General features: G+C 29.1%; 2 protein-coding genes and 2 long non-coding RNA genes across 4 annotated transcripts in view; 2 read left to right on the plus strand and 2 right to left on the minus strand.

Annotated features, from left to right (window-relative positions):
- The window catches only part of LOC100197122 (double-strand-break repair protein rad21 homolog), a 47238-nt gene extending 31803 nt beyond the window's left edge, over positions 1-15435 (plus strand). Inside the window, exons 6-7 of the mRNA XM_065795944.1 lie at positions 14300-14525; positions 14659-15435. Coding sequence (XP_065652016.1) covers positions 14300-14525; positions 14659-15328 — 896 coding nt within the window. The 3' untranslated portion in view covers positions 15329-15435. The remainder of the gene's footprint in view (positions 1-14299; positions 14526-14658) is intronic.
- A 2727-nt stretch (positions 15436-18162) lies between these two features.
- Positions 18163-21790, plus strand: LOC136079050 (uncharacterized). The gene is made up of 4 exons (XR_010637901.1): positions 18163-18291; positions 20209-20352; positions 20460-20480; positions 21605-21790. It is a non-coding gene; the product is annotated as an uncharacterized LOC136079050 (long non-coding RNA).
- Positions 20516-21433, minus strand: LOC136079051 (uncharacterized). The gene is made up of 3 exons (XR_010637902.1): positions 21377-21433; positions 21187-21293; positions 20516-20620 (listed from the first exon to the last, which is right to left on the minus strand). It is a non-coding gene; the product is annotated as an uncharacterized LOC136079051 (long non-coding RNA).
- A 1065-nt stretch (positions 21791-22855) lies between the features above and the next one.
- Positions 22856-24843, minus strand: LOC136079314 (uncharacterized). The gene is made up of 6 exons (XM_065795048.1): positions 24691-24843; positions 24520-24591; positions 23865-23959; positions 23363-23525; positions 23167-23262; positions 22856-23059 (listed from the first exon to the last, which is right to left on the minus strand). The coding sequence occupies exons 1-6, from the start codon at positions 24841-24843 to the stop codon at positions 22856-22858; spliced, it is 783 nt and encodes a 260-aa protein (XP_065651120.1).
- Between the last annotated feature and the right edge of the window lie 1206 nt (positions 24844-26049).

A 26049-nucleotide genomic window follows, 5' to 3' on the forward strand; every position in this document is an offset into this window, starting at 1 on the left:
GTTTACAGAAAAATAAGTTAATAATTTAAAATTTCTACTTGGAAAGTCCTGACAATAATCCACAATCATCTACATGACTTTTTTTTAGTTGTTAAGGTGCTCCGAGAGAACCTAAGGGTCTTTTTACAAAGCATTGTGAAAGAGCCATTTAACTTGGAAGTTCTCACCTTCCTACCAATATCAATTGTCTGGCCAGAGCCGACATTAAACATCAGACCTTGTTTCTGAAAAAGAACGCCAATCACTATTTTTGTTGATATTTCTATATTAATGAATGATAACATTCTTACTGAGTCTTCTACTTTACATCTTTTTTGATTATCTTTCACTACTGATTTGCTTACAGAAATAATGTATACAATGCAAAGTTCAGCTTAGAATGCTTCTTTATTTTGTGCTTGCCATTTTCTAATGTCTGATTTCATTTTCTACCATTAAATATCTGATTTTCTTTGTTTGGAATATTGTTGTCATATTTTAAATATGGTCTTTCTCTTTTAGACAAGGTTCAAAAACTTATTGTAGTATAAGGATGTCCACTTGATGGAAAAACTGGAAAAGACTGCTATTGAAAAACATGCTGGAAAAACTGAAAAATTAGTTTTTTGAGCATTATTAAACCAATAATGCTCAAAAAATACATTTTTCAGTTTTTCCAACATGCAGAGGCATAGTTTGAATTCTGGCACCCTTGGCAAATACTTTGGCGCCCTTTTATTTATAGTTGAAATTTTTTTCAAAATCTACATGACAAAAAAAAAGAAACAAACTAGTACAGGAAAAAATAATATGTAATTTCAAAAAAAATTTTACTGCTATCAATATTTTTTAATATAAAATATTACTCTTAGTACATCAGTTATCTATATTACCATAAAAAACATAAATAACTTAAATATTTAAAATAACCTTTCCTTGCTTTAATATTGGCAAATTTTTTAATTATATTAACAAAATATATTGTTTTTGTAAATTCCATTTCAATAGACAAAAGTGCTAGTGAAGATGTCCATTCTTAGCCGATCGTAAATAGTTTTTGATTTGCTAAAACTTCTTTCACTCGTAACTACATTTGGAATGTAAGAAAAAAAAAGTTTTTTCTATGTTTGAATATGATTTTTGCAGTTCCCATTCTCCTAAAATATCTAACAATTCCATATGGCATGTTTCGCGAACATTTTTATCTTGTATAATGGCTTTAATTTGGTATTTAAAACATTTCACTTCAATTTTTAATTGCTCTGCATTGATATCAGAATATATTTTGCATATCAATTCAAATTACTTTTCTAATTGATCTACTGTCATATCCCGAAATGCTTTGGTTGTTAAAGAGTTGAATATTCTTAAGATTTTCAAATCTTTCAGTTAATTACATTATTATACTATCAAGTACTGCAAGACATGAAATTTTGACTGTATCAAAGTTTTGGGTTTCATCTTCTGCAAACTCTCCTGGCATTCTCTTCTTTTTTCTTTTTTGGTTCTTTTATTAATTCTTTGTTAATTTGTTCACATATTTCTTTGTTCATTTATTCACATACTTCTTTGTTCATTTGTTCACATATTTCTTTGTTCACTTGTTCACATATTTCTTTGTTCATTTGTTCACATATTTCTTTAAATTAACTAAAAACTTTTTTGGTTTTGTCACTTCTAAAATTTTGAAAATAACCTTGAAACTAGTTTTATGCTAGTAAGCCTTTTATTAGTGTAGAGGATTTGTAAATATCCTGATCTCTTTTTTGTAGAGATAAATTTATATTGTTTATACGCTCCAGAATCAAATGCCATATTTATAAAAATGCAATAAACTTAAACGAGTCTAAACATTTCTACAACAATTTGGATAGATATAATGCATCTTCAACTGAACGATTATTTTGAATTTCATTTAGCACTAAAATAATTGATACCAAGTTTTCTTTTACAGCATTAATTGCATTAAATTTTGAACACCACCTCGTATCAGCAGCCATTTTAAGGGTGATTCTGTTTATAGATGTAATCTTATTCCGCCAACTTGTAGAAGATGAGAAAAAGTTATATTGAGACTGAATAGTTCCAAAAAATGATGATATCAGAATTTACATTGAGGCATGTACTCCAACTAAATTTAAGCTGTGTGCACAGCATGGGATAATCGTGCTTAAAGATTTTTTCTTAAAAATGTCCCCTGTACACCTTTATATTAGAGATGGGAAATGAACTGAACCCAAACAGAACAAACCGAACTAGAATCTTACCTACATTTATATTAGTGAAATATTTGCAATTCAAACACTGCAATACATAACTTAAGGCGACGTTCTAATTATCTTGTTCTACCTACACATTTTTTTAGTTTTAATATAAAGCAATTTAAAAAAGAAAAACTTTAGGAGAAAGCATATAATTTTTTTTTTTTATTATTTTTTCTCCTTAACTTTTTAGTTATAACAAAGGTTACAATACAGTAGAAAAACATTATTCTAAAGTACACAACACTATCAATAACTCAATTTTTCAAAAAGTGGAGATAAAACAAGATAATTCAAACGTTGAGATAAGTCTGCAATGCATAACATAATACATCACATAATTACAATGTACATATGTGTAATTATGTAAAATATATATATGTGTGTGTTTGTGTGTGTGTGTGTATATATATATATGTATATATATATATATATATATATATATATATATATATATATATATATATATATATATATATATATATATATATATATATATATATATATATATATATATATAATTATATTGAATGTATAATTATAATACATAACATAACAAAATTATCATAACCTAATACATAACATAAGTCTACAATACATAACATAATGCTAATTTGTTTACAGTCAGTCTGTAAGATTAATGGTTCAGACAGCGACAGTATGTCTAATTTGAAGGCAGCTTTTCTGTCCAGCTTGAATGAAAAGTATATTATTTATCCTTTGCACAAGCTATCAACACTTATTGTTCCATCCGCCAAATACTTGTCTTTTGTCAATGCAGAAGATCGAAATATTTAGCTTCCTGAATTTCTTGTATTATAATTGTTTTTATTTCTGTGGCCAATAATTCAATAAATGTGATTTAAATTTGAGGTAATGAATAACTAACACAGTTTTTTACATGAGAGTCAATTCCATTTTTTATTCCATCATCATAATGGCATCAAATTTAATAATATTCCACAGTCCTGTTCAGTAACGTCATTACTATGTCTGCATAAACTTAAATTATATTTGGCAAAAAATATTATACATTCAACACAATTTTTAAAATATGCTTTCACTTATTAACTTTATATTTTATAGCTATTTGAAATGTTAATAAAACCGCCATGTCTTTGGCCTTTTACAAAAATTTTCCAGTTGGTGAAATTTTTTATGTCTATATGAATTTTCGTGCAACTCAGCCAAAAGATTTAAATGTTTCCAGACTTAAATCCGTTGCAGTTGTTAAATAAACCAATACTTTTAATTATAGATTGTCCAAATAGAATTCATTGAAAACAATATAAACTGTCATTATTCTTGCTATAGAATAAATATGTTCATTCCATTTTTTTAAGCCTTCTTGTTTCGTTTTCCAGGCTTTTTTTAAATATTGGCCATTGGTGATTAAATATTTGCTCCTTTACGCAGGCTATTATTTTGTTTTTTAACACCAAGATAAATGAAAACCATGTTTTGATGCATAATTAAGATATTTTGTGAATATGTTGTAAATGAATACGTGCACGAATTGTTCTTATTCTTGTAGCAGCTTTATAACAAAAGCAATAATTTGGGAAAACATATTATTCGTTTTCCCTTATTTTGGGAAAACAAATAATATGTGTATATCAAGCCTTCCCAGGAAGCGCGTGCGGTTGCATGCCTTGTTCATCCACGCTTAATTTAATTTTTTTAGATAACTTGAGCACATTTTTGTATAGTTAGCATCTTAAGAATTTGCAGCAAAATAAAGCTAAAAGAAACTAGAGATAATAAAACAGCAATACTCGAAGAACTGAAGACTACTACTACTACTATACTAAATAGAAAATTTAACTACGATAAGCTAAAAAAAATTGAATATTAAAAAAAAATAACCAAAATATTTTACTGTTTTAGTTTCCTTATTTTTAGGGCATTTGTTATTTTCCACTACCAAAATTGATATAAGTCAAGGAAAAAAATAGATAAGAATATAATGAAAATGACAATATTTTTTGATATACAATTTTTTCGTGACTTTTTTCAGTCAGTATATTGAGGAAATGCTTTATAATTTGCGCTAGAAACATGGACAATTTTTAAATTTGTTTTTTCATAGGAATGCACGTTTTTACATAGGTGTGCAAGCAAGAAAACTAATTGCTATTTATTTGTAAAAAAATTCTTTTTTTTTTAACAAGTTTTTTATGTAAAAAAATAAAAAGTCATTAAATCCAATATTTAAATACCCCAATCGAAATAGTTTGCACTTTTGTAGGATTATCAAGTTGTGCATTTAAAACCGATAGTTTATTTCCTGATGAACTCAACCCTCGGAATTAGGAAAAATGAGATCGGCAATAAATCGCCAACCTCAATCTTTAAGAGGTCGGCATCAGGTTGACAAAAATTATTTGATACAAAGGTCTTAGCATAAAACATTGAACGAGATCGGCAATTTTTTGCCCACCTCAAACACTTTCAGGTTGGCAGTTAGGTTGGCATTGCCGAATGCCGACCCTAATTCCGAGGGTTGTGAACTATTGTTATTGGCGATGCTCCAAAAGCTTGTGGGCTAGTGCTTGTTAATTTACTGAACTTTTTTAACGAAATGTTTAGGAGCCTATTTAAAACTTTTTTTTAAATTTTTAAATTCCATTTTTTAAACAGCAATTGTTATATTCATCTCTAGTAATTTGTATTAAGATTGAAATTGGGCAATAAAAGGGCATGGAATTATTACCGTTTTTCATAATTACCGGTAACGGTAAAACCCTGGTTGGGTATTTCTTGACATTCTTCTTCCGATTTATCTTCATCTTCGTAGCTCTCCTCAAACAGACGACAGAATGATTTGGCAGCAGTATTTGCAAGGGCATTTCGTTTCATTTGTGGAGTGTCAAAAACATCCGTACTTTGCCCTTGCATTTCCAAGGCCTCTGAATCATTTAAATAAATTAATAGATTTATTACATCAAGATTTCTTTTTTCCTTTATTCTTTTGACTAACATTTCTAATAACTCTTTGCTGAAAGTTGAATTCTGCATGCCTAATTTAAGGCAAATAAACTTCAGAATCTGATCACTTCAAATCAATGTTGCATCTCATCTACATAAAGCTTCTGTTCCCACTTTTACTGGTTCTTGGGCTGCAATCAATTCTTCAAGTGTGTAAAATTCTTCATCGGAGAAGCTTATTTCACTAGAAATTTCGATCAAGGACATATTGATAGGCTTCTTTAGCTTAACAAATCGAGACATCATGTCCACCAAACTGTTCCACCTAGTTTTTGAGTCAAGTATAAGTGATAATTCTTTTTTAAACTCAGCTAGAACGTGCTTTTGAAGAATATCATCGTTTTTGACAGGGGACTTGCGAAACAGGCGTACACAACATCTTACTTTTGAAATAATGTGCCTCAGATCTTGACGGACTTCAGGGGGTTGATCATCTTCAATTACTACCTGAAAGTGTCAGTAATTAAGATAATTTTTTTAATAAAAATAATCTTATTTAAATGCCTTATACTTTTGAATAATTACATATAATACTTACCTGTAATCCAATACCTTCTTCATTTTCGTAATCGCTGTCATCAGAGATGGAAATATCATCAAGTGCAAAATCTTCTTCTTCATCGAGATCAGGAATGACTTCTTGGACCGGAGTTGTTTTGTATAAAACATCACACACTGCTAAGTGGATGCCATGTGCCAAGCACAATTGATGGGTTGGTAAAATAGCTTTTCCGAATTTTTTCATTGCAGCAGCTCCATCAGTTGTAGCTGCCACAATATCAGAGTCCAGACAAATTCCTAATTCTTTTAGCTTTTCTCTAACAATGGTCACAGCTTTATCCGCTGGCATTGAGCCAAAAATTCTTACCATTCCCAAATTCCAATGCCGATTCTTGACATGAACATTGATATTAATAAACCTTCTGTTACGAGATGATGTGTATTCATCAAGAGTAATGCTAAAACAAATCTTGTCCGGTAACCAGTAATGGTAATTATTGGGAATAAAAATTACCGGTAAAAACCGCTTTCTCATTACCGGTTTCCATGCCCTAGGCAATATAAAAGAAGCAATTTCAGACATTAAAGAAACCATGTTATTCTTTTATTTAAAATATTTCGCCATTACAAAATTTATTAATCAAGTAATATATTTTACAAATAAATAACAATTTATTTTTTTATTTTCTAATCATATAAGTGTTAAGAAAAAAACAATTAATACAGCAAAAACATTTTTACAAGCGAAAAGAGGTACAAAACAAATGAACTTAAGAAAAAAAATTAATAAAATTTCTCATAGTTCTAGCGTACATAGTAAAGTAGTCTCTTATTTATTTGAACTGATAAAAATCTTGATAAAATCATATAAAAGATAATGTTTTTTTCAACAACGACTCTAAAAAAAAAGTTATACAAAAGTTGTATAAAAATTTTATAAAAATGTGTTGTTTTTTTTATTTACTTTTTTTAATTATTAAATTTTCTATTTTATTTAATTAAACTTGATATTTCGTTACAATTTTGTTTCTTTTTTTTAGCGAATTATTGAAATGCTTTATAAGTTAAAACATGCAAACACGGCAGTGTGTCTAAAAAAAGCTACTTTAAACATGGGTGAACAAGGCATGCGACGGCATGCGCTTCCCGGGAAGGCTTGTATATGTATTTTATTTTCTAGACAATTACACAAGTTAGGTATATGTAGTTTACCTGAAATGATTTTGGCACCTTTGAATGTCGCACCCTTTGCAACTTCCTATATGCCAACTCCTCTACCAACATGTTTAGCTTCCTCTGTTTTATTGTTATAAAGTTGCGTCTCTTTCTATTTTCAAAAAGTACAAACAAGTTGCTCAAGAAAGATCATCCATTGTTCAACCAACCAAAAGCCAATATCACGTAACTTGTCATTTAGCAAAGTTGCATCATTTTAAAAAGTTGCATCATTTTAAAAAGTTGCATCATTTTACTGTTTTTTATTTTTGCTCAAAAACATTTGTCTAGTTTTTTTCATTTGTCTAGTTTTTTTACTGTTATGTAAGTTCTTTGAAATTTTTGTTTTTATGATTTTCTCACTCATATTTATTACAATTTTTTCATTTTCTTCAACTCCCTTCTTTTCATTTTCTTCAACTCCCTTCTTTTCATTTTCTTCAACTCCCTTCTTTTCATTTTCTTCAACTACCTTTTTCTTTCTATGCAGACCTTGACTGAGATCACAGATCACACCATTACATTCACAGTATGTTTAATCTTTTTAAAAAGGCAGTCCTAGTGGAATTTTTCTCATGGGCATAGTCAAACGAATGAGCATTTGTTTACCAAAATTTGAAATGCTGACTTTTCCACGAAGCAGATCTGTAAAATATTACCATAATTATAAAGATAATTAGGTTTTATGAAATATTATGAGTCGTATTTACTCCACTCCAAACTTCAATAGTTATATTCTGGTGTTTTCTAGTTCATTCTAGTTACTTTTTTTTCATGGATTCAGTCAAACATCATTTTTTGGTTGGATAATAACTTATTAAATTCTCTTCATCCAACCACCTCAGGACTCTCCTTTTAAAGACATTGGTTTCTTAATTGCTCATCATTGTAGTTAGATAAGCAACATTTTTTTTCATTTTTTTTTTTCAAGGGAGATGTCTCTGATTTTGTTACAGTGTTAAGTAATGATTTTTTCTTGCCACTTTTTCAGGTGCAGTCTGCTTCTAGAGGTAAATTTTTAGAGGTACATTTGTACACCTACATATATATATACATATATATATATATATATATATATATATATATATATATATATATATATATATATATATATATATATATATATATATATTAGGGTGGTTTTTTTTATATGGAAAAATTTTTTTTTTCAATTTTTTAATCGCACAACCTCTTATTTGTTGAGGTCTGATATAAAAGTATATAGTTAAAATTTTTTTGCAAACTGATAAAGGGAAGTAGTCCCCTAAACCCTATTTCGGAACCCTAGATTGACCAAAATTTGTCTAAAAACTTAATCATGTAATTTTATTTTTATTTCATACAAAATACTGCTATGAATTGATTTTAAAAAAATAGTATAAAGTATTAGAATGTTACAACATAAATAGTTCACATAAGGTTGGAAAGTACAAGGTTACATAAGGTTACAAGCAAATTTAGATTTACCCCCTCAGCATTATTTACCAAAAATTGCTACTAAATGCATATTTTGATTTCATTATTGAAAAATGAAGGGAAAATAGGGGGAGGGGGGATATCATCTAAGACTTGATTGTTTTATTATTTGACTTTGAGCACTTTATTTATTAAATTTCTATTATATTCTTTCTATTATAGTAAAAGTATAAAAATATTACTTAAGAAGATAGCTGCTTTAGACAAAGCAACACACTCAACTACAAATGTTTGGCTAGTTGGACATATTTTCTCAACAATAGATGGGCCGAGTCAGTTGCCAACAAGTGATGCTGCCTTATGTAGAATTTTTTATGAAATGATTATCAAATAGTCAACTCTTTCAATATCCTGCAACACAGTTGCAGATGAAGTTATGATTTTCTGGCTTAAGGCTAATACTCCAACTATAGTTCCATGATGAAAAAAAACAGATGAAGTTATGATTTTCTGGCTTAAGGCTAATACTCCAACTATAGGTCTCATGAAGTTGCTAAACTAAAGAGTATTCACAAGCAACATATTCAAGTATCTAAGCACAGCACAGTAGCAAATCACAAGCACAGCACACACAAGCACAGCACACACAAGCACAGTAGAAAATCAGCTGCTGAACATAGCTATCAAGAAAATTTTACTGCCAAGATGAATACACTTTTTGATATTGCCCATGATGAAAGGGATAGTGTCATCAAGATAAATGAAGATAAACAGTTTCTGATAGACCAGAGAGGTCCCCGAAAGATGTTAATGACATCAGAAGACTTAATGTATAAGAAAGCAGTTGTAAAATACTGAAAATTCTGACTGTCATATGTCCAAATAATTCAAAACATTCTACTATGGGCACTAGTCAACTCTCAATTACAATATCCAAATGTTGTATTTTTGACAATCAACTCTTTCATGCAGCATTAGACCAAACGAAAATAACACCATGACAAGCAATGGTGGTTGTCACACCAGCCCTAGCTGCAATCGGTGATGTAAATAAATTAACATTTTCACGTTCCACTCTAATGGAAGCTCGAACTGCATCTCATGAATCTCTTGCAATAGCAGTAAGAAAAAATTTTCAACCTTTGGTTCCAACTAGTTTTGATGATAAAATGTTGTCAAATGTTGATAGAACCAGGTGTAAATGTTTGCCAATTATTGTATCTGGCTTGGATATTGAGAAATTGTTAGGGATCCCTGAGATACCTGCTGGTACTGTTGCTCTAATGGGATAAAAAGTAGTTGAGTTCATTCATGAATGGCCTGGTGTTAAGAAGCATCTTGCAGATCTTCACTTTGACACAACTGCAAGTAATACAGGAAGTCATAATTAGAGTTTAAAGCCATGCTTATAACATGGATCTTGCTGGCTGACATTTATATCAGATGGCTAAAAGCTTAGCAACATGACCAACTAGCTGATCTGGTTGACCAATAAAGTTGCTGGCTTCTGGCTGAGCGAATTGCACTGAAATATAATTAGTATCGTTTTCGACAAAAAAGAAAACAAATTTAAGTTTAAATTAAGACAACTTTTATTTTTCAATTAAAGTTAAGAATCAAACTAGACTGACATTGTAATGAATAAAGAGAGTCGTGTTCATGTTGGACAAACTTAAATTGCTTCTTTTTGAGTTCAAAATCAATCCATTTAATGAAAACATGGACTCCACTGATACACTCGAGGTTGGTATACTAAAATACTCTTTTGCAAGCACTGCTAAGTGTGGATACTTTGTATGATGATTTTGCCAAAACAATAAACAATCCCGTTCTTCATCTGTCATAGGTGTATGAGAGATAAATTGCTCTACTCTCGAATCGATTTGATAATTTTTTTCTGCAACACTTTTCTTCATCTCTTGAAGTAGTTGTCGCTTAGCACTAGGACATGTTTTTGAATCTTTATCATTTTCTGACTCTGATATAACTAAAAACAGATAAATAAATTTAATAAAAAGTGATATCAATAATAAGCAAATAATACTCAATGAGTTAATAAAATATTTCAAATGTCTAACAATTATAAATAACTACTCCGTGTTCCACAATTAAATAATATAAAAAAAGTAATAGTTTTTTTATATTATTTAAAAAATTACTGAAACACAAATAAATAAAATTTATTTGTGTTTCAGTAATTTTTTCCAAAACAAAAACTTCTTTTATTGATGTTATTAGTTGTATAGACATAGAATACCTTGAATTAAATCTAATTGGGTCACTTTTATGTTTAAAGCATTCTCCAACAAACTTTTCTTTATTTCATCTCTTGTATATAAAATTTTTGTGGCTGGATCTAAAAAACAGCATATTTTTGCAGAAGTTGACAACTTAAGTCTTTGGTAAATTTTTTTGGAGCAATATTCCTTTAGTTTTTTTTATTTCATTCAAATCACAAAAATTAATTAAAAGAAGCTTTAGTATTTTGTGTTTAACTAATGGCAAAATAGAAAGTGAATTTCCAGCACTGATCACATGGGTTAATTATTCAAACGGTTTTAAAAATTTAACCAATTCTGAAATCAAGGCTTGTTCATCATTATGTAAACAAAGGTCTTGTCTACTACATTTCTTAAGTAAAATTTCTACAGGATCTAATAACTGGTTAATTGATTCTATCATAAAGAGAGCACTGTTCTTGTGCCTATTTGCTGTTTAAGACTTCTATGTCTTTTTATGAAATTATCATCAAATTTTTCTTTACAAGCAATATCTAAATTGTTTGCTTCAATCATGTTTGCTTCATCATAAATTTGAATGGGAAATTGCTACTCTAAATCATCAATGTCTTTCACTTCAGCAAGAATTCGAAGATTATTGTATAGTTTTTTGTTTGCTTCACGATGTGATTCCTCTAAAAGTAAAGTTAACTTGAAGTTCAGGCAGGTTATAAATCATCTGCATTTTTCTGACTATAGAATACTTGCTCCAAACAAGATTTATACGTTCTCTAAACTTTCTATAGCTAACTTTGTTATATGATGCTCAATGAATTTGTTCGACTCTCTCAATCTACCAAAAAAGTTCTTGACATCGCGTCTCCTAAAACTTGGGCTTATCGTGATGACTGCAAATCTGCTTGTAAGATAGTTTGTGTCATGAAAGTGGTTAATGACTGTGCAGAACGAGCAGTTAAATTAGCCACTGACTTCAATGAAGTTTTTACAAAAAATGACAATCAACGTCAGCTTCTCTACCAAGTAGTTGAGTATCAGAAAACATTTTTCAACTGGAGTTACAAAGAAACAGTTAAGTCATAATCATTCCAAATAACAACAATTTAATCTATTCAAATATGCATATATATATACATATAATATGAACTAAATATATACAGTAGAATTCTGTTAACTTGGACTCTGAATGGGTATATATATTTTTTCTGACTTAACGAATGTCCGAGTTAAGCAAAGCTTTTGGTATGTATAGAGAATTAAAGGGGAATTAAAAATTTGTCCGACTTAGTAAAAGTCGACTTATCCAGGGTCCGAGTTAACGGGATTCTATTGTAGTTAAATACATTATAATAATAATATTAATATATGGCTATTGTTTTTCATTTAGTTATATGTCATGGTTTGATTAAATTATGTATTTATTTCATCCAAATAATTTTAAAATTTGTTATTTGTAATATGTTTTCTTGAATGCATTAGAAAAATTTTAATTCTTTTAAAAGTTTCATTTAAGTACAATATTTTTTGTTATTTTTAAATTTATAAATTTCAATTGTGGCTGAGGTAGAAATGTCTGGTAGAGGGAAACAGGTCCGGGTTCTGGCATCCTGAGGGTGGGGTGTGGTAATAAGTCACTGCTATTAGGTTGCTGCAAAAATAATCTCGTTTTTCAACCGTTAACTTTGAACAAATATAACTCAGCATAGAATAAACTTTATTAATCGAAATAAGAACCATTACAATCAACACATTTTTGCCAACGAGAAACAAGTTTATTTATGCCGGTAGCGTAAAATTCCGAAGTCCTGGAAGCGATGAAGTCATCAAAGGTCGTTTTGACATCGTCTCGGCTTTTGAAGCATTTCTCGTGGAGGAAGTTGTCGAGATGCTAGAAAAAGTGGTAGTCGGTGGGCGAGAGGTCCGGTGAGTATGGTGGATGAGGCAGAGTTTCGTAGCCCAATGCGTTCAACTTCTGCAGGGTCGGTTGTGCGACGTGCGGCCGGGCGTTGTCGTGAAGGAGAATTGGTCCCTTCATATTGACCAATCTCGGACACATACATCGGAGCTTTTGATGCATTTCGTCGATTTGCTGGCAGTACTTCTCTGCCGTAATCGTCTCGCCAGGATTCAGGAAGCTGTGATGGATGAGACCGGCTGCAGACCACCAAACAGTCACCATAACCTTCTTTTGGTGGAGATTCGGCTTCGTGAAGTGCTGTGGGGCCTCATCGCGGTCCAACCACTGCGCGGAACGTCGTCGGTTGTCGTAGAGGATCCATTTCTCATCACACGTCACGATCCGGTCGAGAAACGGATCGTTTTTGTTGCGCAGAAGAAGAGCAGACGATACCTCAAAACGACGATTTTTTTGATTTTCGTTCAGTTCGTGCGGCACCCATTTGCTAAGCTTTTTTGACTTTCCTATTTGCTTCAAGTGGCGATCAACTGTTGAGTTATGAACGTTAAGTTCTTCCGCAACCTCTCATATGGTTTTGCGCGGGTCGGCTTCGATTAAGGCTCTCAATTGATCGTCATCAATATCAGATGGGCGTCCGCGACCCTCTTCATCTTCAAGGCTCTCCTCACCGCTGTGGAATTTTTTGAACCACCACTGTGCCATACGTTCGTTAGTGGTTTCTGGGCCAAATGCAGTGTTGATATCGCGAGCTGTCTCGGCAGCTTTTCGGCCCATTTTGAACTGGAACAGAAAAATCGTGCGAATTTGTCTCTTGTCCATGATAGATTTGACGTCCTGTAAAAAATGACTAAATTATTATAAAACAAAACCAATACGATAACTAGATCAAGCGAAAAACGCGCTTTTAAATAACATATAGCATGACATCTGCCAATAATAAGTTTATTCAAAAATTCATCCAAAAATATAAAATATGAAAAACGAGATTATTTTTGCAGCAACCTAATATATACATTTGTTTTATTGTTTTCACCCTAATAAGTGAATATAATAACTATAATAACTTATAATATAATAACTTTTACCCTAATAAGTGAAACTGGTGATGCATGTAACACTGGTGCAAGCTGATTTTAATAGATTTCAGAAATATATTATTTTAGACAAAAATGGGTCTCAAAAGAGCTTAAAAAACAGGTCCGGGACCTATCATTTCTAGAGTGGAGTCTGGAAATAGGTCATTGCTATATACATTCTTAGAATTTTTATAACCCTAATAAATAAAACTGATGCATGTAACAGTGACACTTACTTATTTTAATACATTTTAGAAATATGTCATATAACCCCGTTTTTTAGACAAAAACAGGGTTCTAAAGAAGTTGCAAAGCAGGTGTGGGGGACCACTTCCCATCATCAGTTTGCAAAAAAAAATAATCTGTGATCTTTTTTTATTGAACCTCACCAAATAAGAGAGTGTGCGATATCAAAATAAAAAAAAAAAAAAACACAAAAATATATATATATATATATATATATATATATATATATATATATATATATATATATATATATATATATATATATATGTATATATGTATATATGTATATATGTATATATGTATATATGTATATATTATCATTGATTGATAATTAGTAGGGTTTTTATGAAAACAAAAAAATACAAAATACTCATAAACAGCGATTTTTTGTTTTTTTTTTAATTAAGTTGCAAATGATAAATATTTTTTCCTCAAATTGAAATAAATTTTGTTTTGTTAAAGAACTTGCTACTGGTGTTGAGAGTACAATGTTTACACGCGACATTGAAGCTTTAGCATTAGATCCTATTGAAGAAACAATACAAGGCAAAGATAAGCGTCGTAAACGAAAGCGAAAGTTAGTTATAGATGATGAAAAAATAATTGATAATGCAAAAATGAAAGCCCAATTAAATAGTTATGAAGATTTGGTTAAAAAAGCTACAGTTGCCCCTCCAACCAGGATGAGGTAATTAATAGCTTATTAGCACTATTAACAACTTTTTCAAAAGTATTTTTTATTTTTGCACTATTTAAAAACATTTTTTAATCTTGTTATATTTTATCACTTGCCATATATAGTTTTTTTCTTTTTTTTTTAGAATGACTTTGTTCGACAGCTCTGTAAAGACTCTGTATAGTCTTCCAACGTTCTTTAAATTTTCAAAAAATTTGCTTAAGATATACACAAGAAATTTGACTTCAAGCGTTCCTGAAAACCTTATTTTGCCATCGTCGCAAGATGACGAAGTTCAACTGGAAGAACCTACTGAGATTCTTCGTCAGTCTAAAACACTTGATCAATTGCCTAACATAAACGATATAACTGATGTCGAAAAAACTATTGACCAGGAAGAGTATATAAATGATTTCGTTCAACAAATAAATCCTGAAGTAGTAGACGAAGAGTTCCCTGAGTTACTCCATGTCCCTCCACCATTTATAGAAGAACCTTATAAAACGTTTGACGAAGAAAACATAACTAAAGATTTTGAAGATGAAGACGAAACAGAGGAAAAACAAGACGAACAAATAATGAAACGCTGGACAAAACGTTCACAGCAAACAGTTCATTTATTGGCGAAATGTATGAAGAAAAGTTCAAATGTTAACTTTAATGACTTGGTTAAGAATTGCAATCGTAAACAAGCCGCATTGAAATTTTATACATTATTAACATTAAATAAAGAAAAAGCAATTACTATTAAGCAAGAAGGACTTTTTTCTGATATAATTATTGGAAGAGGTGTAAATTTTATTGAATGTTCATAAATTGCAATAAAATTTAAATTTTCATTACGTTTCATGTAATTTTTAAATGTTTTATGTATTTTGACGTAACAGTGTAAAGCTCTTATATAAATGAAACTTATTGATTATGAATTATTTTTAAACTTGGACAAACGAAAATTTGAATTATTTTTAAAGTTTTTTTTTAAAGCTCAGCAAGAAACTTTTTCAATAAATGCTTTTGCTTTGTCAGTGTTCTGTGATAAGACCATTAAATATTAATTTGTTAGATGTCTTGTTTTTTTTGTCTCTTAAAATTTTAGTTAAATAACAAAACACTTACAAGATTGCTAAAAATATTCTTTTTGTAGGAAGGACTAAAAAAGTAGTCAGTAAATAATTGGTGACTAATCGATAGCAGAATCGTCTCACATTTTAGATTGTCTTAAAACCAGCAAGACGATGTCGAGATTTTTTCCGTATTTTAGCTAAATAACCTTCAGGTAGAGAGAAAGGTGGATTTTTTGATGTTTCAGCATTTTTTGATGTTTCAAATAGCTAACTTCCAAACGTGTAGCAAATTATACTATATATCCAAAAAATATGTATTATATTATATACTTATGTCGAATAAAGATGCTTTGTAAAAAATTGCCATGGTTAAAGCCTGGGAACAAAAGGACCCAAAAAAATTTAGCTACACCTGCCCCAAACGTGAGAACAACCAATAAATTAAAAAAAATTTTTTTATTATTATTAACTAAATTGGTATTCATCGACAAATTTAAAATTTCATACAATAATTTATTAGCGTTTAAAAAATGTCCATATAAATCTTGAATCCCTATCAGTTTGAGGGGTTACATATTATTAAAGGTCATTTTTTGAACGCTAGTTATAATTGATGTCGTGAAATTTAAAATTTATAGAGGAATATAAATTTAGTTAAGAATAATAAAAAAATATTTTATCAACTTATCGCTCTCACTTTTGGGGCAGATGTAGCTAACGTTTTAGAGCTTTTTGTTCCCATGCTCCAATCATTGCATTTTTTGCTAAATATCCTTATTTGACATAGGTATAAATGTTAGGTGTTTGCCCCATGTCTGGAAGTTAGTAAATAATCTCAAACACCAAAAAATGCCAGAAGAAACTCCGTAATAATACATGTAAAACGAACACATAATGTTTGTAAACTAATGCTTATGCCATTTGACAATTCATTATTATAGTAGTACGTCACATATATGTACAGCAAGCAGGGAAAGCACCTCGCTTTAATTATTGTGAAAAATATATGATCCAAATTTTTTATCCATCTAGAAATCTAATCTATGCTCTGTTTAACTACTAATAAAATTTTGCTTACCAGTTACCCTGTGCCATCTACTATAATTCATTCTCGTGTTGCCCGTCATTCAATCAAGTGTCATCCTTTTTCTGTGACTGTTCCTAAGTGCTCCGAAAACGCTTATTCGTCTAGTTTTTTTCCTCGAACATCAGCTCTTTGAAATTCTCTTCCTTCATCATGCTTTCCTGATTCATATAATTTGCAATCCTTTAAGTTGTCCGTCAATTGCTATCTTGCTCTACAATCATTATCTTTTCTTTTTCAGTAACTTCCAACTTTAATTAGTGGCTGCCTGCAGCCTTGTTGGAAGCAAAGATGTTTAAAAAAAAAAAAAAAATGATGTTGAATTATTTTTGTATTTTGTACCACATTTGGGTTTCTAAAAAATGATAATAAAAAGCTCCTCAATTTCTAAGGAATTTTAGAAATCTCAAATTCTGGGGGTGAGGGAATTCTCCCTCCCCCCTCCTGGATCCGTCCCTGATATATATATATATATATATATATATATATATATATATATATATATATATATATATATATATATATATATATATATATATATATATATATATATATATATATATTAGGCACTTCAGTCCCTTTTATAAACTTTTTATCTAATTAACCTGAAATGTTAATTTTAATTTTATTGCATTTAAAATGTTATTCTTATTTCAAAATGTGATCAATCATTTTTACAGCTTTTCTTGTTATTAAGAAATTTGCATTTTTATACTTCATGATTTGACTTTTTTTAAACAAAAAAATCCGTAATTATAAATTTAGTTTTTGTCATTATCGTAAGTGATATCTGCGTAAAAATTTTAAGTAACAACTTTAGGCAACTTTAATCAATTTGTTTTTCATGCATAAACTTTTAAACAATAAGAAACCTCTACCCCTCCCCCCTCTTTTTTATTGTTGATTATTGATAGAGAATATTATTCTGATTAAGAATCGTATGAAAACATAGGTTTGAAAACCAACAGTACTATTACACCGTATTTACAATATCGAAGTCGGGTTGGATGGAAGAGAATCAATTTATTCAATGACTCACAAAAGTATTCATACCAACAATCAAATTAATGTCAGGTAATTAGTTTGGTCTACTGAGGAGTTTAACCAATAAATCAACTAATCAAATATTTTTTTAAATTACAGGTATTCACATTTTAGTCTTGAGCGGACACGTCCCACGTGTTACTTACGATGTTGTGCGTATTTGCATTGAAAATAACATCAGGCTGATATGTTTACCGGTGTAGGAGGTACGAAGTACTTAACCGGTACGGATCACTGTACAGTAATTCCTACCTAACGGTACCGATTACTTGACAAGTGACTCCTACCTAGGTGCCGGACACTGTACTTGGGTACCGAACACTTAACATTTTACTTTGCCGTGTAAATGTTTTATAAATATGTAAAAAACGTGGAAAATGTAATAGAATATCACCGCACCTTAGAATATCACCGCACCAGTTGAAATAATGAAAACGAGGATGCATTTTGAAGTAATAGAACTTAGTAGGGTACCGAGTGCGTCCGAATAATACAAGAACGTTCATAGTTTATAATAATAACGCGACAAATACATAAATGAAACTCATTATTAATATGTTGGTATATACGAACTCCGCAAGACATGGTACTATAATTTAATTTTTAATTCTAAAATTGATGATTTTCTAGTAATACTTTACATATTTTCAAACCAGATGTTATGCAATATTTTATATATCTATATGAGGGAATGTTACATTCTAAGCACTATTTGGTTTGTTGTTTTTTAACAAAATACAAGGGCAATGTGATATTCTACACATATAATAGTAGCATGCCATTATTTCTTAATTTTATTAAGGGGAGGTAATATTCTAACATTCTAAGCACTATCTAGTATGTTGTTTTTAAACAAAATACATGGGCGATGTGATATTCTAAAAATATAATAGTATGTTTCTTAATTTTATTCTACACATATAATAGTAGCATGCCATTATTTCTTAATTTTATTAAGGGGAGGTAATATTCTAACATTCTAAGCACTATCTAGTATGTTGTTTTTAAACAAAATACATGGGCGATGTGATATTCTAAAAATATAATAGTATGTTTCTTAATTTTATTAAGGGGAGGTGATATTCTAACATTCTAAGCACTATCTAGTATGTTGTTTTTAAACAAATTACATAAGGGATGTTGTATTCTAAGCATATAATACTGGTAGCATGCCATATATTTCTTAATTTTATTAAGAAGAGGTGATATTCTAACATTCTAAGCACTATCTAGTATGTTGTTTTTTAACAAAATACATAGGCGATGTGATATTCTAAAAATATAATAGTATGTTTCTTAATTTTATTAAGGGGAGGTGATATTCTAACATTCTAAGCACTATCTAGTATGTTGTTTTTAAACAAAATACATGGGCGATGTGATATTCTAAAAATATAATAGTATGTTTCTTAATTTTATTAAGGGGAGGTGATATTCTAACATTCTAAGCACTATCTAGTATGTTGTTTTTAAACAAAATACATGGGCGATGTGATATTCTAAAAATATAATAGTATGTTTCTTAATTTTATTAAGGGGAGGTGATATTCTAACATTCTAAGCACTATCTAGTATGTTGTTTTTAAACAAATTACATAAGGGATGTTGTATTCTAAGCATATAATACTGGTAGCATGCCATATATTTCTTAATTTTATTAAGGAGAGGTGATATTCTAACATTCTAACCACTATCTAGTATGTTGTTTTTTAACAAAATACATGGGCGATGTGATATTCTAAAAATATAATAGTATGTTTCTTAATTTTATTAAGGGGAGGTGATATTCTAACATTCTAAGCTCTATCTAGTATGTTGTTTTTAAACAAAATACTATATAAAAATATAATAGTATGTTTCTTAATTTAATTAAGGGGAGGTGATTTTCTAACATTCTAAGCACTATCTAGTATGTTGTTTTTAAACAAATTACATAAGGGATGTTATATTCTAAGCATATAATACTGGTAGCATGCCATATATTTCTTAATTTTATTAAGGAGAGGTGATATTCTAACATTCTAAGCACTATCTAGTATGTTGTTTTTTAACAAAATACATGGGCGATGTGATATTCTAAAAATATAATAGTATGTTTCTTAATTTTATTAACTGGGATATGATATTCTATGATTCTAAGCAACAAATGCAGCTATCTAGTATGTTATTTTTTTTTACAAAGTACATGAAGGTTTGATATTCTAAGCATTTAATACTGATAGTATATAATATATTTTTTAATTTCATTAAGTTGATGTGCTGTTCATAGATTATAGGCTGCAAATACAACTATGATAATTAGAAAGAAAATACATTGAAAATGTTTGTTTTGTTGTTTTTGATTATATTAAAAAAAAGAGCTCAGTAATTTATCTATGTTCTACATAACTATTTTCTTTTTTTCTTTTATGATGTTTGCATTGCTTATCTTAATCGCAAGGCCTAAATTATTTTTGATTTTCCTAAAATTGTTAGTTAATCTTCTTTTTTTCCTTGATTTTAGGTTCTTAATCTTCCTAGTTGTAGAATCACAATAAAAACTGTCAGTCTTGATCTGAAGAAACGGTCAATGCCAGGAAGAGCATCTGGTTGTAAAAAATTGCTCCAACACTTCTAACTTCGTTTAATTTAGAAATTGGTGTACAAGGTTTTTTAGTTTTTATTAAAATAATACAATTTTTTTTAAACATTATTGAAAACTTTTTGTTAATTTTTTCTTAGTTATACTAATGTATTGCATCTAATTGTATTTAGTTTTTTGGAAGCTGATAACAGGTAAAAGTCTACTTTGTCTTTATCAGGGTTGTCATATTATATAAACCAATATATTACAATAAAGCATTTTATATACAAAATTTTATAAAATTTTTTAATTCTTTTCTTTTGCTTGAAGAATTTTCAGCCATGTACCAAACCTATAGTGAAAGTGTAGTTGTAGTTATTTAAATCAATCAAATATTTTATCATATCAAATATATTAAACCTATGTTCATACTAAACCTATGTTCATTATAATATATCATTTCCTGTAGCAAATGTTTAAAAAAATCTAAACCAAAATTAAAAAATCTACAATAATAATATCAATAATAATTAGTTTTTTTCTTAAAACCAACCTAGTATTAAGAAATTGAAAAAACCTCCTTAAACACAACAAATTCAAAATCAAACTAAAAATTAATTTTTCTTTGTAGTACAAAGACTTCTTCTGTCTCAAGTTGAAAAATAGCTCCAACTTTTAGGAGTTCAAATATCTCTGTATAACTATTTGAAACAATTTTTAACAAAATAAATGAAAACGTACTTCTTCTACTGATGTTTTATGCTTTATATTTATATATTATACGTATTAAAGACCTCAAATGAAATCATAATAATAATAATAAAGCCTAGAGTTATGATTTAATAAAGGAATTGTAATAGTAAATATATGTGCATAAATAATATCTTCAAAATTTTATACTTATAAATCTTAACATACTTTTAAAGATGAATGTTTCCACAGCAAAACGATATGCTGTTTTTGGTTTCATAGGCTATGCACTCCATATGATACCATCTATTTGGAATGCAAATATCACATTTTATCTATGAAAAACATCTTTTTTTTATAATTCTTTCCCTAATTGAAACATAATAATAAAAAATTAGTGGAACAAAGATTTTATTACCCATTCATCTAACTTCTGCTTTTTTCTTGTTTTTGGACCTTTTATGTTTCCACAAATGCAACACACTGTATTATAGGTATATATATACATATATATGTATATATATATAGATATATATATATATATATTTATATATATACATATATATATGTATATATATATACATACATATATATACATATATGTATATATGTATATATATATAATATATCTTTTTTTCGTATTTAGCTGATATTTGTAAATACCTCCGGCTGCATGCGTATTAGGTCAGTTTGATTTGGTAACTCTTCGAGTGAAAGTAAATTCGCTGGTGCCAATACTTCAATGTGGTACTTGAAACCAAAGAAAAATAGAATAACATTTAGTCTGATATTGTATATATTAAAACGTTTTCGAATAAATACAGCCTTTTCATTTCAAGTTTTACCTTATTCCGACTATTTGCTAAAAGCTTAAGGTAAATATAAACAATTTCATCACTAAGACAGTCTTTCAAGGTATCTTGCAAGGAGTAGTCATAAACCTTGCAACCACCTAGGCTTGGGTATATACCCATAATGGCTTTTATAGGATTTACTTTACGAAGATAGTCGAGAATTCCGTAACCTATTTATGAAATACAACATATTAAATCTTATAAGGAAATTATAAAAAAGCTTACCACCTAACCAGTAATAAAAAAGTTAAAAAATTTACATAATATTTAAAAATACTTTCAATGAAACTTTTTGTTTTTCTAGGCTGGGCTCAACAACTAGGTTTTAAATTTTTCTATTTTTTTTTTTATAGTTATAAAATTACCAACTTATACTTTTAATAATATTCGTATAACTTCCAAATTTATGTTTTTTTATCAAATATTGACAAAGAGTCAATGCGAAAGCCCTTAAATTACTTTAGGGCATCGTTGAATAAAATATACCTTCACTATCTTCAACTATGCAACTTTTTTTTGTAACAGCTCTATCTAGAGAATAAAACATCAATTTTTATTTCGATTTACTAAAAGTTTATAATTCACTTTTTAATGTTTCTTATGTTTAACGTTTTTAATGTTTTATAATAGATATTTTAAGGTAATTGTATTGAAAGTATGAATTTTTAGTTAACTTACTTGTATGGAATGTTTTTATTGTATAGAGAACTTGGCTTTCCTGGTTGAACAAACAATTGACAATACAGTCTTCTAAAAAGATAAAAATCATTCGTGAAACGATTGTTACAAAAATATTTGCAGTTATTTGCAAAAGTGAAACTTCTGTCAAAAAAAAAAAAGGCAACTAACTTTTTACATTTTCCACCACAGAACTTTTTTCGGTTTCTAGTGCTTTTTTCGTTAAAGATTGTTCGATAGTTACAGTTGTAATTTCTTTTAAATTTCAAAAAAAAACAATTAAATTTAAATTTAATAACTACAAAACAAATGTGTTTTTTTAAGTAACATGCCTACCTTTATCTAAATTGCATTCAACAAATTTCTTAAGATGACATCTTTTGTGAGTTCCTTTTGTAAGTTCCATAAGGTCCTTTAAACCGTGGCTTAAAAGCAGCTCCTTTATTTCTTCTTCCTCTTATGTTAAGTAGCAACTTTATCGCCTTAATAGATTCTTCTTCTATTTTAATATTTTTTAAAGCTCTTCTATCATAATATTTTTTTTGCTTGATTTGAGCTTCTTCGATATTCTAAAATTGATATAGTATTAAAACTTATTAGTACTAGTAAAACTTATAGCTTTTCTACAAATAATGCTAACTACTGCAAATTAAATCGAAGAATTGAAGTGCCTTACCTTAGTAACCAAGTTAGTTAAGTTTTCGATATGAATCTTACTCTTCTCTACTTCTGCTTTTACTTCTTCTTCATCAACTCCAATAAAGCCTATCTCCTAAATTACAAACCTCTTTTGATTTTTATGATAACTATGAATTATTAACGATATCTTATAATTTTGGATATAAAACTTTGTAATACTATTCTTTAATTACTTCTTTCAGTTCACTATTACAAACAGGTGGGGGACCCCCAAACATTAACTCAAAAGGTGACACTTTTGTCGACGTTTGCCTTTCTATCCGTAGTGGGTACAAAACTATATCAATAAACTCATCCCAGTTTGTTTGGTTATCGTCAACTAACTTTCGGATTTTTCTAATAAGAGAAAATGTCAAATAAATATCAACAAAGTCATTGTTTAAAATAAATTTAAAATAATTTTAAGTAATCGCTTTATATAGGAAAAGGAGGCAAGTTAGGAAACCTTGCGCATCTTTTTAATCTTAGTTTAATTTTTTTTCTCGATAAGTTTGTTATGATGAGTGCAATACTAAGTGTTTATGTGCCGCATTAAAAAGTGGTTCCTCAACCCAGAACACATCTCTTTCACCAATAATAATCCTAATTTAAGATTCCTGAACTGCTTCCTTCTCCTCTACTTTAAACATTAGGAAAAATCAAAGCTGTATCCAAAAGTATCAAATCAAAAATTACTTTTTTATATTTTTATTAGTATTTTCATCCTGCTCATTTGTTTGTGGATGTTTTCTGCGTTCTATTCCCAAGATTTTATACATTTCGCCGTTTAACTAAAAATTACCGAAATTATTTTTTATAAACTAAGTGATTAAATTTTTTTTTTAATATATTCCTTTTTAAACATAAGTTTACAAATATAAATAGCTACCTCGTTACAAAATTCGGTTCCATTATCTGTAATTATTACGGAGGGAAACCCGAAGGTTGTCACTAAATTTATAACTGCTTTAGCGACCGTTATAGCGTCCTTGTTAGGTAAACAACAGGCCATTTGGAACAGGCCATTTGGCGTAGGCAACAGGCCATTTGGAAAACAAATCCATAGAGCTCATAAAATATTTGTTCCCCATTTTTGTTTGAGCAAACGGTCCCGCAAAATCTATGCCAATTATTTCCCATACGCGTGTAGTCTAAAGAAAAACTGCTTTTTTTTTTAATTTACAGGAATTCTTCTTATTATAATGTCGTTATACATATTATTATAGTTAAATAAATGTAATTTTTATAAATAAACAAAATTGTAAAAATAATTTTATATTAAATAAAATGCTACATCAAGTAGCATTATTTTTAAATACATTTTGATGTTAAGATTACTATTCAAGTTTACCTTTATTGAATGTAAAGGTTCGGATATTGAAAGTAGTTGACCAGATTTTTGACAACGGCTACACTCTTTTACCTGTTAACAAAAGTGTTTTGTTAAATAAATTAATATATATATATATATATATATATATATATATATATATATATATATATATATAAAGAATCCACTTACCCATTTCTTAATATCTCCACTGATATTAGGCCAATAATATTTTTCCATAATTTTAGCAATGGTTTTTGTTTGACCACTATAGCCTCCTAAAGGACTGCCATGCTCCTCAACAAAAACTTTGGATACATTCAATACATTGTTGTATGAGACCATCTATTAAATGTATTCAAAGGCAAAAGTTCTAATATTTTTTATGGTATTATTTATTTATGTATTTCAGTTTAGATGTTGATGTTTCGTCATAAATTTTCAATCTAATTCATCTATGCTATTAAGAATGATAACAGGGAGGTGTAATTGCTCAATAAAAGAACTCCTAATACATTGATTTACAATATTAAATTCGTAATTAGAAATAACTAGTCCGTGGTATTTCAATTAAAATTAACTTACGTTGGCACTGACCTGTTTAGCAAGAAATATATTATTGTGGACGGCAAAAAAAAAGGTGAAACTGTTTGCTATATCAAGCAATTAATAACAATCCCTCAAAAAGTCAAAAACAAATGTTTAAACAAAATGGTTGTTTATTCAACAAAAAACTGCTATCAATATGATTCCTGCATTGAGCTTGTAGCTCAATAATAGCTGCAATTTATACTTCTTCTATGTTAAGAAAGCTACGAGTGTCCGGTACATCTCCCTTGAAAATAAACAAAAATAATCTTTTTGCGGCTACGTAACTTCGATGATAACAAAAGTAATGACAAACCACATTGGCATTGGCTTCACTGACCAAATTTAGCACCCACATTTCAAATTTTTACTTTTAGCGACCATGCCGTGGCGTAAGTATTCTACGCATTTAATATTTTAGTCATGACTAATTTCATTGTCTACAAAATAGTTACTTAACATATTGAGATAGGGTTTGACCTCAGATTATTTTTGCTTTTTAAGATAATGTTCTTGAACTCGAAAAAAATGTATTTTGTTCTTTTCTTACTTACAGATATAATACATATCTGTCCATTGAATGATAGCAACAGCAATTTCCCAAATACAACTTGTTTATTTTTTCAAGATAGATGGTGAACATCATAACCAGCGTTTTGAAGTAAGAAACTCCTTCTATTTTAAATATGAATTTAAACAAAAGAAACTACTTAGAGCAATACCAAATGCAAAAACAATGTAAAAAAAAATAGCCTACTATAAACAATTCAGGATTTAAAAAAAACATTCTTAATTAATGGACCGCATGTTTTTATCTCGCTAGATATGCTGTAGCTAAAGCATGCTTTTTATTTATTTTTACCAAGGTTAAAAGTTGCTATGTTGCACAGTTGCTATGAATGTTGCTCGGGGTAATAATTTTGGCTACTCAAAAATAAAAAATTCTCTATTTTTTTAGGGCGC

This window comes from Hydra vulgaris, chromosome 04, assembly GCF_038396675.1.
Source record: "Hydra vulgaris chromosome 04, alternate assembly HydraT2T_AEP".
Taxonomy (NCBI): Eukaryota; Metazoa; Cnidaria; class Hydrozoa; order Anthoathecata; family Hydridae; genus Hydra; species Hydra vulgaris.

Coding starts and splice junctions, on each gene's coding strand:
- LOC136079314 (XM_065795048.1), bottom strand. CDS start 24,843: ATGGTCTCATACAACAATGTATTGAATGTATCCAAAGTTTTTGTTGAG. Junction 24,592..24,690: donor GTGGAGATATTAAGAAATGG/GTAAGTGGATTC, acceptor TTTTGTTAACAG/GTAAAAGAGTGTAGCCGTTG. Junction 23,060..23,166: donor TAACTAACTTGGTTACTAAG/GTAAGGCACTTC, acceptor TATCAATTTTAG/AATATCGAAGAAGCTCAAAT.